The sequence below is a fragment of the Chenopodium quinoa genome, unplaced genomic scaffold (genome assembly GCF_001683475.1).
Source record: "Chenopodium quinoa cultivar QQ74 unplaced genomic scaffold, ASM168347v1, whole genome shotgun sequence".
NCBI classification, from domain to species: domain Eukaryota; kingdom Viridiplantae; phylum Streptophyta; class Magnoliopsida; order Caryophyllales; family Amaranthaceae; genus Chenopodium; species Chenopodium quinoa.
Genome location: NW_018742204.1, coordinates 21,662,489 through 21,679,604, shown reverse-complemented (window position 1 = coordinate 21,679,604; position 17,116 = coordinate 21,662,489). Strand labels below are relative to the sequence as shown.

At 33.7% G+C, this 17,116-nt stretch overlaps 4 protein-coding genes across 4 annotated transcripts; 3 read left to right on the top strand and 1 right to left on the bottom strand.

Annotated features, from left to right (window-relative positions):
• The first annotated feature begins 1,533 nt into the window (after window positions 1-1,533).
• LOC110697908 (B3 domain-containing protein Os03g0212300-like) lies at window positions 1,534-2,805 on the top strand. Its single transcript, XM_021875338.1, has 3 exons — window positions 1,534-1,625; window positions 1,815-2,273; window positions 2,367-2,805. The coding sequence occupies exons 1-3, from the start codon at window positions 1,542-1,544 to the stop codon at window positions 2,646-2,648; spliced, it is 825 nt and encodes a 274-aa protein (XP_021731030.1). The 5' UTR covers window positions 1,534-1,541; the 3' UTR covers window positions 2,649-2,805.
• Window positions 2,806-5,537: 2,732 nt separating this feature from the next.
• Window positions 5,538-10,178, top strand: LOC110723412 (monothiol glutaredoxin-S14, chloroplastic-like). Its single transcript, XM_021902770.1, has 3 exons — window positions 5,538-5,793; window positions 8,440-8,709; window positions 9,833-10,178. The coding sequence occupies exons 1-3, from the start codon at window positions 5,589-5,591 to the stop codon at window positions 9,886-9,888; spliced, it is 531 nt and encodes a 176-aa protein (XP_021758462.1). The 5' UTR covers window positions 5,538-5,588; the 3' UTR covers window positions 9,889-10,178.
• A 384-nt stretch (window positions 10,179-10,562) lies between these two features.
• LOC110723396 (uncharacterized membrane protein At3g27390-like) lies at window positions 10,563-14,612 on the top strand. Its single transcript, XM_021902748.1, has 10 exons — window positions 10,563-10,852; window positions 10,937-11,045; window positions 11,500-11,701; window positions 11,790-11,920; window positions 12,439-12,727; window positions 12,888-12,994; window positions 13,313-13,445; window positions 13,618-13,810; window positions 13,936-14,179; window positions 14,300-14,612. Exons 1-10 carry the CDS (start codon window positions 10,759-10,761, stop codon window positions 14,415-14,417), a joined length of 1,620 nt encoding a protein of 539 aa, XP_021758440.1. The 5' UTR covers window positions 10,563-10,758; the 3' UTR covers window positions 14,418-14,612.
• Window positions 14,613-14,709: 97 nt separating this feature from the next.
• LOC110723402 (B3 domain-containing protein Os03g0622100-like) lies at window positions 14,710-16,641 on the bottom strand. Its single transcript, XM_021902760.1, has 3 exons — window positions 16,467-16,641; window positions 15,945-16,377; window positions 14,710-15,797 (listed from the first exon to the last, which is right to left on the bottom strand). Exons 1-3 carry the CDS (start codon window positions 16,581-16,583, stop codon window positions 15,583-15,585), a joined length of 765 nt encoding a protein of 254 aa, XP_021758452.1. The 5' UTR covers window positions 16,584-16,641; the 3' UTR covers window positions 14,710-15,582.
• Window positions 16,642-17,116: the final 475 nt, after the last annotated feature.

Below are 17,116 nucleotides of genomic sequence, written 5' to 3'. Positions count from 1 at the left end.
ATTATTATTATTAGTATTATTATTTTAATTTTTATTGTTATTATTATTATTATTTATTGATTATTATTATTATTATTATTATTATTATTATTATTGATTATTGTTGTTGTTGTTGTTGTTGTTGTTGTTGTCGTTGTCGTCGTTGTAATAAGAGCTTAAAAGAATGAAATTTGGCTTTATATCATTAGCAATATCATTAGACGTAAATTAAGAGTTGAACTGAACTGAACTTAACTGAACTGAACTGAACTGAATTTCAACGGAAGAGAACAGGCCCCAAGTGGTGGTGTCGTGTTGTCACGGACACGCGAGGTAAACGAAAGAGTCAGAGCTGAGTAACATAGCTAATGTTTTGGACTAGTTTAAAAATTACAAGTCTAAGTAACTTAAATCCGAGTTTTAATACGATTATTAATAGAGCTATCTGTCCGGTTTGCTTCTATAATTGTTGTACAAATAAACAAAAATAACGAATATAGTATTGTGTACTTATATATTGGTAATAAAGGATTTTGTCTTCTGATTAAAGACCTTAACCATTAGGCAAAACATCCATTTCGCTATACTATGAAATTGAAATAAAGTGTTCCATTGAAATGAAATTAATAATAAGCCAACTACCTATGACATGTCTTCAAATAAAAAAATACAAAATTAATTCCTAGAAGTAGTTTACATATACTTGGTACATCATGAGATGAGCTTTAAATTGAATTTCTCCAATGAAAATTCGAAAACAATGCAAGCTTAGTTTCATTGAATAAACACTACATAAAAAAGGGTTTTACTGTTTTACATATGTACGTCAATCGCATGCAATGCAACAGTGCAACTTAATTACTCCTACTATATAACCTACATGCTAAGCTACTTCATTCCATCATATAATTTCACTTTTCTATACCATCTTCTCCAGTACTCCCACCGGCAGCACCACCATCACATCCACCACCACCCGAAACCCATCACAACCACCACCATCTCTCTTCCTTATGGCGATCAAACCCACAAAAGCCTTCCTCTTCGTCCTCAACTAAAAGACACCCTTCTAGAGTTTAAAATAGTGTAAATTAGGGCCATACCAACCCCCTAAGGAGAAGACTTTCATTTGTGGCGGCATTCTCAAGTGCTATAGGCGGGGTTCCAAAAATACAAAGTTGCCCCAATTTCATAGGTAAAATTACCCCCTGATTTTTGCAATACAAGTTTATTAGACTACAAGTTAATTTGTAGTTGTTGCCCTTGTTGATTAATGGATTGAATTACATATTAATTATTTAGTTGTTGTACGTCACTGAACTCTTTTTTAATTGTCTGTCTTACAAAATTAAGTGTTGTCCAAATAACTCTAGTTCTCTAAATCTATCAAAAAAAGGTCGGCTAGGTTGATAAATGTCTTATAAATATATACGAGTAATTAATTTAGATTTTAAATCATGTATAAGTTTATTACTTAAACTAATTTCAAATATAGAATCAAAGTTAGAATGATAAAGGTCCATTTTATCTATAGTACTTTTTTTCGACAGATCAAGTGAAAAATGGCCAGTTCATCAACACATTTTGACGACGAATGCCCTAAATTCTTCAAAGTGTTTCTCCCAAAGGATTGCTCAAACCAATTGGTAATTAATCCCGATCATTTTCTTCATTTAGTTATGTACACTTTCTATCAAGTACGAGTATGTTACTATTAATTATTTTAAGAGTGAAGAATAACTCAAGTGGTTAGAGCTTTAATTCCCTCTCGTAGATTTTGGGATCGATTCTCATCACCTGCCAAACTAATTATTTTCCCTCTCTTACATGACCAGCACATTTGTTCCGATTTCAAGACCCACCTCCAAACGGCTGTAAAAAGAAAGGCCACAATCTTCAGGCCAGGAACAAACCAAGAATGGAAAGTAGGTTTAGAAGAAGAAGAAGAAGAATTCTACTTCAGAATGGGTTGGAAAGAGTTCGTGAAAGAAAATGACCTAAAAGTTGGAGAGTTTATGGTATTTACATACCTAGGCAACTCCAACTTTAGTGTCAAACTCTACGGTACACACGGTTGCCTTAAGGAGACGGTCCAAGAAGGAGAAGCACCTGCCGAGATCGAACTCATGTACAAAAGAGGCAAACAGACTAGGAGACCGGGGGCTGGTCGACCACCTTCGTATGACCCCGACGAGGAATTAGTTAGGGTGGCCCAGGCTTATCGGAGTGCTCACTCCGATATTCCTTCTTTCATGGTCAAAATCACTACTAGCTACCTCACCCACAACTTGGTGGTATGTACGTCTATATTTTATTTTACTTTACTTTAAATATGATAGAGGATATACGCAGAATAAATATATTACTTTTTTTAAAATGTTTTGTAGAATATACCAGTGCAGTGGGTGAATGCCCATATGGAGGGAGGTGATGTGCGAGAAATCAAGCTACAAGGGCCGCCGCCGAGGAAAACATGGACGGTGAAGATGACCGTCTATCGTCCATCGTCCGGCTCTAATTGTAAGCTATCAAAGGGATTATCGGCATTTTTCCTGGATAATTACGTCCAACTTGGAGATATTTGTGTGTTCGAGCTTGTGAAAAATGCGCCTAATACTTTGAAAGTTACAATTTTCCGTAAGAATGATGTACTTGTATTTCAATCTTAGGTTATGCATGTACCTTTTTTTTTCCTAATGATTTTAATCTAGCTTTTTAATCGTCTCATTTTATTTTATGTTCATGTAATTTGCAACTCAATTGAAAGTAATTAGTTCGTTAGATTTTATGCATATTGGTTTTATTTTACCCTTGGTTACTTAGTTATTGGCCTGGTTTATAATTGTCTCGTATTATATCAATAAGCTTTATTCCTTGCATTAAGAATATAACTGCATACATAACACAGACAAATTAATTATAAAACACTATACTCCGTGTTAAAATAACTAATTAAGAGCATGCATACGAATAAAACACGCCAGATTGAAATTCCTTATAATGTTAGTACTCCGTACTATAATTCGTAATGTTTGGATGGCTTGTTCAGATCAAACCAACAGACAAACACACTTCAAATCTTTAGTTGAAATAAATGAAGTCATCAATAATGATCAGACAACTCCAAAGCTGAGGAGAAGCAAGAAAAGATTAAATGTTGAGTACTGCATACATATTGCATATATTGAAGTGCATTAAATCATTCTTCCTTTATCTTTTTAAAAAGTACTACTACGAGTACACAAAATCAATCTGCAGATCTCTTTTGTACTCCGTGTACAAGTTTTCTGTTACAATGAAACAACAAACCCTATCAGATTTTAAGAATTTACTACTCACAATTCTATACATAGTAATGTTTATCAAAACTAGTAATTACACGTACTGACCAACAATTTTTTTAAAAAAAAAAAAATTAAAAAATATAACTGAAAATGAGCTTATTTTATTTGAGTAAAGTGTATTTTCTCATAATTTAAGTCATTGACAGTTAATATTACAAGAAATTTGGAAAGAAAGATCAAGTACAAGTATTGTAAGAACTATCGTTCAAAAAAAAAAAAAGTATTGTAAGAACTAAGAAGAACATTAATTTATGGGATTAATTATGCTTCAACTAACCATAAAAAATCATTTGGTTGATAAAAGTTACATCACCAACAATTTTTTATTTTTTTTTTTATTTTTTGATTATGTTTAAATGTAACAGATATTGTCTTCGCTTTCTAGTATATGAAGTACTCGATGAGTTGATGTATAGTACATATTTCATTTTTGTCGTATAGACTTACGTATCTTCTTTCAAGAAAAAAAAAGTTACATATCTATGGACCGGAAGGTTATTGACCTTAGGGCCTGTTCCGATTGACTGAACTCAGCTGAACTGAACCGAACTGAACTGAACTGAACTGAACTTATTAATTAGTGATTTCTAACTACGGATTAGTGATCTTTGATTATTTATTGATTATTTATTACTATACATATGTGTATATACAAATGTACATATTAATAATAATATTATTATTATTATTATTATTAATTTTGATTATTATTATTATTATTATTATTATTATTATTTATTGATTATTATTATTATTATTATTATTTATTATTATTATTATTATTATTATTTTTGATTATTATTATTATTATTATTTATTGATTATTATTATTATTATTATTATTATTAATTTTGATTTTGATTATTATTATTATTATTATTATTATTTATTGATTATTATTATTATTATTTATTGATTATTATTATTATTATTGTTGTTGTTGTTGTTGTTATTATTATTATTATTATTGATTATTATTATTATTATTATTGTTATTATTATTATTATTGTTATTATTATTATTATTATTATTATTATTATTATTATTTATTGATGATTATTATTATTATTTATTGATTATTATTATAGTATTATTATTTCAATTATTATTGATTATTATTATTATTGTTAATATTATTATTCTTATTATTCGTGTTGTTGTTGTTGTTGTTGTCGTCGTCGTCGTCGTCGTTGTCGTCGTCGTTGTAATAAGAGCTTAAAAGAATGAAATTTGGCTTTATATCATTAGCAATATAATTAGACGTAAATTAAGAGCTGAACTGAACTGAGCTGAACTGAACTGAACTGAATTTCAACGGAAGAGAACAGGCCCTTAGTTATTGACTAATCTTCCATGCATTTTTTTTTTGAAAGAACATAGTAGTGCATACATGGAAATCTCACTTGGACAATGATCATTCTCTAAATTAACTTGTTCAACTCCTAAACATTAATCTAGCTGAAATAATGAGCAATAAAATACCTAGGCATTTCAAACGGCTAACATTTAGGCAACTATTTTTGCATCACAAGGGCATAATGACAATTTTTAGAGTTGACTTTGCATCTCATTCTAACCCAACTTAAATTTGATTGAAACTCAAGTCATGCATTCAGGCCCTGTTTGATTCACCTTAATTTTAATGAACTGAAATTTTTTTTACTAAATTGAACTTCTTTTTACTGAATTGAACTTAATTTTACTGAACTAAAATTATTTTTACTGAACTGAAATTATTTTTACTGATTTTCTATTATAATTCTTCTTTAAGAAAACTGAATTTTACTGAACTGAACTGAAAGTATTTTTACTGAACTGAAATTAATTTTACTGAACTGAATTTATTTTTACTGAACTGAACTTATTTTACTAAACTGAAATTATTTTTATTTAATATTATTTTTTTAAGGTGAAGATAACAGGGCCTCAATATATCTTGATCCAAAATTCAAGCCACGTCTAGTTTGAACTAAACCCAAAGTTAAACTTCTTATCCATTTAAAAACTAACTTGAGTGACATGAACCGAAATACAATCCTACGTAGTTAAGTTAAAATTTGGCTCAACCAAAAGACTCATCCGATCCGAACTTAACCCAACCCAACCCAACCAAACCTCAATACCAACACAACAAACAAAGAGCAAATTTCTTTCTTGAGAAATATATGAAAGTACAAAAATGCCCCTAAGATTTTAAGAGGATAGAGTTCCTCGACTTATCAGTGCGGAAGGCGTAGAGTTGAGAGAAGAAGCGGTCTGTAAAAATGGCTTCAGTGGTTGGGAATACTCTTGCAATATCGCCGGCAATTTACTCGCCGGAGAAAACACCGACGGTTGTCGTAAGAAATTCCGGCGCTTCTTTTGCATTTTCTCGACGCTGTTTTTCTCTCTCCTTCCGTCGCCCTTCCACCCTAAATACCGACGCCATCTTCCGCCGACATTCATCTTCTTCCTTTCGTTGTTTCGCTGGTTAGATTCTTTTTATCATTTTTCTTTTCAATCGGAATTCGCTTAATTTATAATTATACCTTGTAATTTTGCATAAATTTTGTTTCTTTTTTCTGATTATTACTTGATTTGTATGCTGATTTTTTATTTTTTTTGTTTAATCTGTTAATTCTGGATTTATTTGACCTAATTTGCGAGTTTCAGTTTCAATTTAGATATTGCGATGCCTTATTAATGTAATTATTGATGAAATTGGTATCATTCTTGTTCTGTGTTGATTAAGCTTAACATTATGGTTTTTAAAGGGTAATTAATTTGTGCAAAATTCAAAACAATTTGATTGGAAGTTTGCTGATTTTGAGTTATGAATTTTAAATTTCCGGTAGTTAGGAGTGGCTCTGTGGTGATTATGATCGCGAAGAACCAAACTGTGTTTAGCTAAATTCCCTTGGAAATTGCTTGCTAGTTTTCTGACTGTTGGAGATAATGAGATAGGTTATGGTGGAAGTAATGTTAAGATTATATTTTAGAATAGCAAACCACCAATCAATCAGGTTGAAGAGTTTGATCAAAGGTGATTGTTGCCTACTCGATCAAATTTTGTAGGGTCTTTTCAAAGGAGAAGGCGATGAATTTTGAGCTGATAAATTGCACTTTTAAAAAAGATTGCATTTCCATGGAGATGAATGACTATATGAGTATAGGATTCCAACCTTAATTGACATTAGGAAGTCTATGGTTTCAAAATCAAGGGAAGTACCCTCTTCTCTTTCACACCCCTTCGCAGCTTTGGTATATGGCACAATTAGAAGTCTAATTATGAAGGCTTTTGCCCTGCCAAATCCTTAAGATATAGTGTCTTGCATTTATAGATCAATCTTTCCACGAGATTCTAAGACTGCAGAAGATTTCAATGACAATAAAATTCCAATCTGGAAGAGCACTTCTATGGTGTGCCTTTTTGTTTTTCTTGAATCTTGATTATGTAAGCCCTCCTAGAATTTGGAAGTGCCAACATCGTTTTCTTTGCAATAAATACTTTCCCTTTGCTACTTGCGCATGGGTATATGGTGAATTTGTGTTACAAGTTACAACTATTATCCTATGAAGTATCAGGATTTAGGAAGCCACTATACATTGGTCCTACACTTTCCACTCCTTTCCCTTAACATATACTGTTTTATGCTCCATTCAACAACAAAGAATAGGTTTTCTTACAAAAGTACAGACAAAGTCACTAGGATCATGTATCAAGATTAGTAAACCAATGCCAAATAAGGGGCGTAAAATATAAATAGTGTTTACAGCTTTACTCTCAGCTCATTTAAATTTTCAACTAACATATGCAAACATTTTGTATCATAGAGAAAGAGAATAGCCTCTTCACTCTTAAAACCCAGTTCAATGGCATAAATAGCTAGTATGCTATCAAGATAATGGTTCACCAGTTCACTATGACCCACTGTAAACAAGTCCAAGTAGTGAAGTACATCATAATAGTTGCATCCATGAGGAATATAAAAAGAAAAGGCTATCATCCCAATTTCATCATACTTAATCTCACTTGTATACAAAGTATATACCAAAACGATGTACGAATTCGAAGAGCAAAGTCAAAGTAACCCTAGGTCATTCCTACATCAAAACCGAGTAATTACATATCCATCTATTTTGTTCCCAAGTTTGAGGTTTGACAGACCAACCGTGAAAATAACCCGAGGGTCATAATTGATAGCCTTTTTAATGATTTAATCAACACAAGCAATTATGTATTTGTTGTGCCCCCAAATAAAGTCTCATTGCCTTTTGCACATGTTTTAGGAAGGTAAGTTGGGGTTAGTTGTTTAAAGTTGAAAGAAAACGATGGAAATGGGGGTTTTGTTGATTAAAGTGAAGAAGAAATAAGATAGTGGGTTTTGATTGTTTAAAGGTGAAAAATAATCATAAAAAATAAAGGTACTGGATCAATACCAATGACTTTTTAAGGGACAAGAATTTTGGGTTAAATGAGACTTTTGATTGGGGACAAAGAAAATCATAGGTATTAATTAACCTAAATTTGTAGTACTTTTTAGTAAACCTGTAAATGTATTCCTTCAATCTGATTGTATACTTAAGTTTCATATTGCTTGGAACACTTAATTTCCATCTCTAGTTTTCTCTTAAACATTATTTGAGCATCAAATGCTTGGCTGTCTGATGTATCAGATACCATGATATGTACACCCCTTACACCTGGGATTCTCCCAACCTTGGTGCTATAAAGAATTCTTTGCTGTCCTCATAGCATTTGTTGGGCACACAAGGATTAATCTTCCTCATTTCTTAAACCTTTTGCTATGCGAAAGCTCATTGGAGGCCCAACACATTTGAAGCATTTTTAGCAGATTTCTGAGAATAATGAAGAGTTCATTCCTTTGGTTGCTTGCATAATACTTCTTATGAAGAACAGAAGAAAGGAAGAGTGCAATTCTGAGGCAAAAGGATGTTTCCCATTTAGAGTACATATAGAAAGCTAACCCTCACAATGTGTACTTTGTGCTTAATTACTATAGAAAAATATAGAGGAAAGGTGGTCTCCTAATTATGTGCTAGTGTAATAAGTAATGACCTGGCAATTATGAGTATACTATAAGTTAGTAACACCCTCTTGTATTATTTATGCAGCTCTTACTCCTGAGTTGAAGACTACTATCGATAAAGTAGTGAGTTCAAACAAAGTGATTCTGTTTATGAAGGGAACCAGGGATTTCCCTCAATGTGGATTCTCAAATACTGTTGTACAGGTATTGAAGTCTCTGAATGTGCCTTTTGAAACTATTAACATTCTTGAAAACGAGTTTCTGCGTCAAGGTTTGAAGGAATACTCAAGCTGGCCGACCTTTCCGCAGCTTTATATTGATGGGGAGTTCTTTGGTGGTTGTGACATCGTAGTCGGTAAGTTCTTCAGAATTTATTAGGATACTGTGACTTGCTTTCCTTTAAGAGGTTATATATTTGAATCAACGTCTTTTTTGACATGTTGGCTGTCATTATAGCATAAGGTCATTGACAAATAAAGTATTCTGATCTTTGTCACAGTTAAAACATAACTATACCCAACTCTGCTTCAAAATGAAAGAAGAGTTCTAGGATCAATGGGAACCTTGCATTGTTTACTGAAACTCATGTCATGATTTGACTACAGGCTATACTGTTATAGTGTTAATCCTCTCTCCTTTGATGTAGTCAAAACAAAACTAGACCCAATTCTGCTTCTGGTGGATTAAGAGTTAATAGAACTATGGGAATTTTTTTAACTGTAACTTCTGTCTTTGATTTGACTTCAGTTTTTAGAGTGTTATGTGAAGAATTGTTTATCTCCTTAGTTTGGTGGAAAAATGAGAGGTTAGATGAATTCTGACAGCTGATAATTTTTTGTAAAAGTTGCGAACTTCATCCGTAGTGCATAGAAAACATTTCATTTGCTTTCTCTTTCTTGAAGGCCGAGTAATCCTCCACCCCTCCCCCCTTCTTTTTTTCTAATCTTTCATCAGATTTACTTTACACCGCCAACAAAACACTTTGGTCCTCGTCATAACTCTTAGGCCTCTTTCACTAGTAAATCAATCCTAACTGGGAAGATTTTGAAATGGTTCCACTCTGCTGAAGGCATCAAGGACTACAATGTAAAGTTGTAGCTTCATCATTGATTTCTATTCACATATTTTTTAAGTACAGATTGTGCGAGTATTTCCCTCATAAAATACCTGTACGCTGTGGAAAGTTGGGTCTACATAGCTGTTAGCCACGCAGGCTTTGGACATAACTTAGAACTACATAGTATTAAGGTTAGTGTAGGTAGATTTTCATTTCAGCTCTCCAATCTAAACTAAGGGTGATCTTGTTAGTGCTTCCTGATGCTCTTTGACCTCTTAAGTAAATTGTGTTATAGTTGCTTTGAGCTTGGTTGTAAAATTTCTTAGTATTATTATGGGGGAAGAAAATGCATGCCTTAATTAATTTTTTACGCGTAATATAGTTCTTTGAATATTTTTTCTGAATCATGTTTCCTTTACAGAAGCGCTCAAAAGTGGGGAGCTGCAAGAAACGCTGGAGAAGGCTATGTGCTCATGATGCCAATATGAGCTACTTGTAATTTGTAAAGTTTCTATATAAATACTTTAATGGATACAATTTATACTTTGGCTGACTGAAGCTAGCAAGTGCATTGATGACTATCATCTTATACACTTTTAGATCTGTTTTACAAGCAGCAAGACTTATTAGAGGCTGCTCGTTTTTCCTTGAAATTTTTTGATTTGGTTTTTTTTTTTTCCCCCTTGTCATTGACATTGGATAAAAAGTTCATTACATACTATGGGCATTAATTATGCAAACCGATAAACCTGCACCTTCGAAGTTCATCATCACTTTTGACGGGTATTACATCCCTTAAATGTTCGCTCTCAATTCCTTTTTAGTTTCATACTTTCGTGTCACCTTAGATAATTTTCGGATAAACAAAAGTTAGAATGTAAATATGGGTCACCACTATTCAAAAAACAAAAAAATGTAAATATGGGTCACCATGTCCATTGAATAAGTCTAGTCAGATTGGGTCTAATTTTGAATCATGCTAAATTAATATGTCCATATAAGTCGAAATATATATCGGATTAGGTTGGATTTATTCAGGTCAGTTCAGTTTTTTACGCCTCTAATTAGAGTCAAGGTTTGAAGGAGTGAGCTCTTTTTTTTTTTTTTTTTTTAAAAAAAAAAAAAAACAAGTAAAACAAAAGAAAAAAAAGACTTTTTGCACCTCGAGTAAATGAATGAATAAGAAATTTCACCTCATGCTGCACGCGGAACTGTCATCTTCCCAAAAATGTGCAACTACCATTTTAGTACACTATCCTGTTTGACCCAAAATCTCAGACCATCATCGATCAATTTGCAGTTAATTACAGTTAAAATCTTCCATTAAACTTATAAAGAAAAAAAAAAATGCAAATCCCCAAAAATTTATGGTTTATGATCGCTTATTTCATCCTCTTTATCCCTGTTTTCATCTTCCTTTTCTTGCTTGGATTTGCCAAAGGTAATACCTTTCCTCTTTCTTTTTTTTGGGAGTGAGAAAACTTTCATGTTCCTAAAATACCCTTGTTCTGAATTATTGTTGCAGGTGCTATAATTAGTCCTTTTGTATTTCTTATAATTGCATTTGGTGATACTGGGTTTGTCATTGGTCTATGGCCTCTTCATCTTTTCTGGAGTATCTACTGCTTGATCAAGTAATTAATCACACATCTTTTCTTACTTTTTTTTTTTTAAGATTAATGATTTTAATTGAAAGTTGTTAATATTTTAGTATGATTATACACTGGTTTTAAATTTGATTAATTACTTAATTATACATCTTCTTCCTTCTTACGGAGTAGTAATTTTAATGATAGTAGTTGTAGCTATTTTTAGAAATGATTTGGGATTTTTATTAAATTAATTGATCAATTGGGACAGAGCAAGGAAATTCAGGATATTTTGGAGCATGGAATAAGGAATTTTCATAATTTTTTATAATCCATAATTTAAGATAATATTGGTCAATTTAGTGCAGGGACCATGAAAATTAAAGATAATTGTTGTAAATATTTTGGAACGGAGTAGATTAACTTGTTTTAGACTTAATACTATGTTGTCTAAATATTAAATAATGTGTATTTTTATATTTTTTTTGGGGTGTTACAGAACAAGGAAATTTGGACCATTTATGAAATGCCTATTGATATTGTTGGTTCCTATACCAATAGCTATCTGGACAGTGGTGGGAGTAACAGGGAGTGCGATCATGGGAATCGGGTATGGCTATGTGTGGCCGGTAATGGAAACATTTAAGGCCATCAGCAAAGAAGGGGAATCTCTTGCTATGAAGTTGGTTAGGGTCTTCACGGTAACGTTTTGGAATTTGTCCATTGTCTGTTTGCTTATATAATCAAGTCTTTGATCAATGGCTGTTAATTTGGATTGCAATTGTGTAGGATGGAACATGGAACAATATTTGGGGTGCTTGCACCATTGTTCGGGATTTTGCTGATTTTTCATTCCATTCTTACTTTTCTGTCATGGATGAGCTGCTTGACGCTAGAGGAGAGGAACCTATTGAACTTAAGTATGATCCATTTATGATTTGTATTCGGCTACATTATTTATATTGCTTTTTGTTTGAGTCATTAGTAGTTGCATCTACTTGTCTTGATGAGTAGGGCAAAAGGTTACATATATCTTGATCCGTAGTGCATTTGTCTTTCAAAACAAAAGTTGATAGTTTGTTTCTACCTTTTTCTTTAATTTTGGATCCTTATTCCGCAATTGGCATAATGAGTTTTCTTTTGATAGATATTTATCCCTTATAGAAACTTTACTGAAGCACATAGATGATAGTCTTCCAACTCTTTTCTGTTGTTTTAGTATGGACCAAGTCATCTCATCTACTACGTAGTATATTTATAAAAGAGAGAGGCCATTGCGTATGTTAGTGCATCACCTTGTATTTGTATCTGTTCATATATGATCTCATGACTTGGTGCTATATGAATGTTGTGATGATGTTCATTTTATTCTTATATTGATGTTCTGATTTCCAGGATTTAATTTCGTCTTCATCATGACTCTGATATTACCATGCAGGGTTGCTGTGTTACCAGGATGTCTCCTATCAGCCATATTTGGGATTGTTGTTGATATCCCAATCATTACGTTAATAACTATCTATAAAACTCCAATACTTTTATTCAAAGGCTGGCAACGCTTGATACAAGATCTCATAGGAAGGGAAGGGCCATTCCTGGAAACAGTTTGTGTTCCTTTTGCTGGCCTTTGGATTCTCTTGTGGCCTGTCGTGGCATTCTTTGCCATGCTGCTTGGTATCCTTTCGAGTTTAGGTTTTGGATGTTATGCTGCAGTTGTTGCATATGAGGTACTTTATATGAACTTAGTAATTATGTAATACGGAGGAATATTTTTCAATTTCTTGTATTTGTTTTTTTTAACTGTTTTTTTACTTGCTTGCATTTTAGCTCATTCTGAAACTATAACATCTCTGACTCCCACATTATTTTCTCTTCTGTAAATTGTAGGAGAATTTAACAAAAAGAGGAATATTATATGTAATTGCGTCTCCATCCATATACGATGAGTACACAAACGATTTATTATACCTACGAGAAGGTTCCTGCTATCCTAGGTATATACTTCGTATATTGTTGCTTTGAATTTCATTGGTTTTTCTCATGTATGTCATTCCCCTCGTTTAAAATACAATGTAGAGAAAATAATGAAAAGTAGAAACAAAACCTCAACATAATCTTGAATTCTTGATGCATAAAACGTGGCTTTTGAGCATATAATTTATGGAACAGTTGAAGTATTGAACGATTTGAATCTTTACTTGCATACAATGCATGTGCACAGTTTATTATTCTTTTGTTGGCCAGCATTGTTCCGTACTTGATAAACTCATGTTGGCAACCATATGAAAGCATCTCTGTACTTGGGCAGCCAGACCTAGATATCGTGATATTGCCGACCCTGGTTCAGATCCGATGCCATTGAAGGAACTCCGTAAACAGCCTGATGCAGAAGAACCTTTGATTACACAACTTTCTGATGAAGCAAACCCACTTCAGGCGAAAGTGGTAAGAACTTTGTAAATATCTAGAGCACTTGATCAGTAGATCTAATACGAAGTAATAAACTAATAATTATGGCATGTCCGTTTCAGTTTTCTGACTCGTACGCAAACTATTAAACTGTCTTTATCTCCATAGGTTAATTAATTGTTATGCATTGCATTATGATGCTTTTTAGATATGGGACAACCTTTTTAAAGCTTATGAAGACATAGGAGTGGAACTTTTTCGAGCTAGAGCCATTGGACTGCAGGATTTGGAAAGTTGGAAGCACTCTAAAAATAAGATTGTGAACATTGGTATACCAGCATATGTCTTCCTTGAGTGCTTCCTCAGATCCATCAAGAGTGGTTCTGCTGGCTTTATCATCCGTAAGAGAAACTTGCTTGACTTCTATGCTTTCCATTTTTCTGTTATTGTGGTTCCTCTTTATTGATTCTGTGCATCCCCATAATTCTGACTACATTTCTTTTGTGTTGCTTTTCTTCTTGAATAGGCGATAATGTTGAAATAACGGGAGTGAACAGACCGGAGGGAAGGATTTTTGATTGGCTTTATGAACCTATGTGTGTCATGAAAGAGCAAGTTAGGCATATGAATTTGACAGAAGCAGAAGAATTATATTTCTACAAACACTGTCTATATGCCGGTGATATTGAGAAAATTGAGGCCTGGCAGAATGGAGGAATCCCTCCCTCTGATGAGATCAAGAAGGCTCAACTGGAGGGTATAAGTAGAAGGTAGGTGTAAAGGGGAAATATTTCTAGCTATTCTCACTCTATTACAGATGTTTTTCTTCTGTGCTGCCCAATGCCCATGCTGTTTCTTATATGTATACTTTCACTCGCAAATTGTTTCAGATTGCAAGGACTTTGCTTGACATTATCAAGGCTGCCTACATCAAGACGCCGATTCTATAAAGTTGTTAACAAAATAGAACAAGAAGTAACAAAGCCCAACAACGATATTGAGGTATAAGTCAGCCTAGCTAAGAGCCTAAGACTGCACACTTCAAGATGTTGATACTTCTGTCATAATGATTGTATATCTTTCCAATTTGTTGTTTATTCAGATCTTGCCTTTGACTTTACCCAGACAAATTACCTGATTAGTTGATGAAGACTTCTGTATCAGTTTGCTCTCCCATTATTTTACTACTGTGCTATTCAGTAACCTCTTACTATTGTTTTTATCATTCATCTTACTCATGACATCTATGATCCCCGTCAAATTTATTTTATTTACTTGTCAGCATTTCTGAAAATCTGCCTATAAGGTCATACAGGCTACCGCGGTACTTTTGTCAATGCTGATGTCCTGATGAGTATGTTATAAATGTGATCTCCTGTATTTTTCCTATATGCTCCACAAATTTGGAGGATCTTTTTTATCTCGCTTGTCCAGCAGTGAATGATACACACCATCCACATTGAGAAGTTGCATGGCCCAATCTTCGAAGTATCATAATTCAGTAGAGGGATGGCAGTCTTCTGAATCATGCAATGGCATATCTAGTCTTCGGTATTCACTTTCCTAATATTCAATGAATGTATCTTTCAGCCCCATTGACTGCATCAGAAGCATCTTTCCAGGTATGATTTATCAATTCTAACGGATTAAAAAGAGTGGTTGCTTGTACATTTATACTTATGATTATACATGCAAGGAATTCTGATTACAAATTTTTGACAGTTCAAATTGCATTGCTAGAAATCTCCATGAGTGGCTTAATTATTAACCTTAAGAGAATACAATTAGTTGCTGAAAAGGCTAAGAAACCTTTTGACTATTACATCTTTTTGCAGATAACAATAATGGTCAAGGCAAAATTACTTTCAAAGGAACTATTTTTTCCACAGCTCGATATATGTGAACATCCAGGGTAAGTGGCTGTTGGCTTGTCCCTGTATCTGCCAGCTCTAGAACACAATAGTCTTCTGTTTCCAAGTTATTGTCAAGCACAAAATGTGCCCACCCTTTATTCAGTGTGCATTGAACATTCCTGCGGTTAAGGCTAACTCGCCAGATCTTGGAACCGACCCTCAGCTTAATTTCTTGAGACTCCATAGGAAGGCAGTTATCTGCAAACTCCCTTGGGATTGTCTGCATCATAAAATGTCTAATTATTAGCTGTTGTTAATAATTAAGTTATGTAGAAATCCAGAATTTGGGTATAAATACATGCCAGTATAAATAAATGGTGAACATGGCTCTGCTTCATCCTGATCTTGCAAGAAGGTCGTGTCGTTGAATGCTTGGAAGCCAAACGAAAAGCTCTCTCCTTATCCTTTTTTGTTAACGGTCTTCTGTTCGATTCATAGCACTTTCCTTTCCCAGTCCGTGATTTGGTTCCTTTTCCTTGAACGAGGTAAAAGTAAAAATTAGCTGCAGTTTATGGCTTGTATTGCAGAAGAAAGTGAGAAAAAGAAGGGAAAAAACGGGAGCTTAATAACCATTTTAATTCATACTGTCTTTTCTTTTCCTTAACTTTTCTCAATTTATTACCTATAGTTTCTTGTTGGATTTCTTCATCCTCGTCCTCCTCTTCATCATCATCATCCTTGTCATCCACCACCTCGTCCTCCTCAAATCTTGTTGAAGGTCTATCTGTTTGTTGACTCTTATTGTCGCGCATGTAGCAACAATTCTCAGCGCGTATGTCCCTACCTTGTATAACAAAGTGAGAGTCCTCTCTCTCACACCCAGTTTTATCAAATATCAGCACATTAAACAATGAACTTTCAACATGCTGGAAGACTAGAAAATCCCCTTCTTCTAGGCTGTGGTCCTTGACAAAATCTCGCCACCCATTTCTCAGCTCAATGTCCTCTCCTCTTTGTGCAAGCGCTGCTGTCCAAGAGTCTCCACTCGGGCCTCTAAGGGTCACCCTTTGTGATAATTTCTCCCTGTACTCGTCTTTGAATTTCCTCGGAATTCTCTGTGGGAACATTGGAGTTAGAAAACGTATGCTACATAAATGAACATTACATTTTTCATTTTCATGTAGAGAGGATTAGTTTACTTTACCAGATAGTTCTCAAAGTCTCCTAGCATAATCTTGAAAAAATGGTGTTTGTTATCAGGAAATTCATTCCAGTATTGCTTTTTTCTCCATGTCTTGCATTGTGCACAAACATCTGTCATTTCTGTAACAAACACCTAAAATAGTTAGGAAGTCAGTAAGTACAACAGATGAAATGAAACTACCAACAAAGAGAAGTCACGAGTAACGAAAGTACAATTCATGTATCACTTACCCTACTAAGATCAAGTTAGGTTACACGGTTACACCTGCAAGAGTTCATGTACTCCGCGTTAGCTGAATAAACTCTAGTTAGCCTCAGAGAAAAGTTACTAATGATGTAGCTGATGGCCTGATGGTCATTACTTCATTAGTACTTCTACTGTCTAAAACCTTGCTAAAATATTAACTAGCAAATATGAACATGCTTCAAATTTGTTCATGCAATAAACTGTACTTGGCTACTTATGGCATTCAGTCATATACACAAGCGCCAAATAGAAATGTGCATACCTTTGATTTGCCACAATGTTACACGAAAACATGCACAGTCCGAGTTTCAACAATTTAAGTGATAAGTGATGCCTTCCTAGTTCCTACACACTTGCTACAGAAACAGGATTGATAAAGCCTTAAACTTCATGTAAAATAATCA

Excerpts from the sequence above, each read along its gene's own strand:
- LOC110723402 (XM_021902760.1), bottom strand. The coding sequence starts at position 16,583 with ATGACAGATGTTTGTGCACAATGCAAGACATGGAGAAAAAAGCAATAC. Across the intron at positions 16,378-16,466 it reads GAGACTTTGAGAACTATCTG|AGAATTCCGAGGAAATTCAA; the intron begins GTAAAGTAAACT and ends ATGTTCCCACAG. Across the intron at positions 15,798-15,944 it reads AATCCAACAAGAAACTATAG|GAAAAGGAACCAAATCACGG; the intron begins GTAATAAATTGA and ends ACCTCGTTCAAG.
- LOC110723396 (XM_021902748.1), top strand. The coding sequence starts at position 10,759 with ATGCAAATCCCCAAAAATTTATGGTTTATGATCGCTTATTTCATCCTC. Across the intron at positions 11,046-11,499 it reads AGTATCTACTGCTTGATCAA|AACAAGGAAATTTGGACCAT; the intron begins GTAATTAATCAC and ends GGGGTGTTACAG. Across the intron at positions 13,811-13,935 it reads TTCTGCTGGCTTTATCATCC|GCGATAATGTTGAAATAACG; the intron begins GTAAGAGAAACT and ends CTTCTTGAATAG.
- LOC110723412 (XM_021902770.1), top strand. The coding sequence starts at position 5,589 with ATGGCTTCAGTGGTTGGGAATACTCTTGCAATATCGCCGGCAATTTAC. Across the intron at positions 5,794-8,439 it reads TTCCTTTCGTTGTTTCGCTG|CTCTTACTCCTGAGTTGAAG; the intron begins GTTAGATTCTTT and ends TTATTTATGCAG. Across the intron at positions 8,710-9,832 it reads TGGTTGTGACATCGTAGTCG|AAGCGCTCAAAAGTGGGGAG; the intron begins GTAAGTTCTTCA and ends TTTCCTTTACAG.
- LOC110697908 (XM_021875338.1), top strand. The coding sequence starts at position 1,542 with ATGGCCAGTTCATCAACACATTTTGACGACGAATGCCCTAAATTCTTC. Across the intron at positions 1,626-1,814 it reads AGGATTGCTCAAACCAATTG|CACATTTGTTCCGATTTCAA; the intron begins GTAATTAATCCC and ends TTACATGACCAG. Across the intron at positions 2,274-2,366 it reads ACCTCACCCACAACTTGGTG|AATATACCAGTGCAGTGGGT; the intron begins GTATGTACGTCT and ends AATGTTTTGTAG.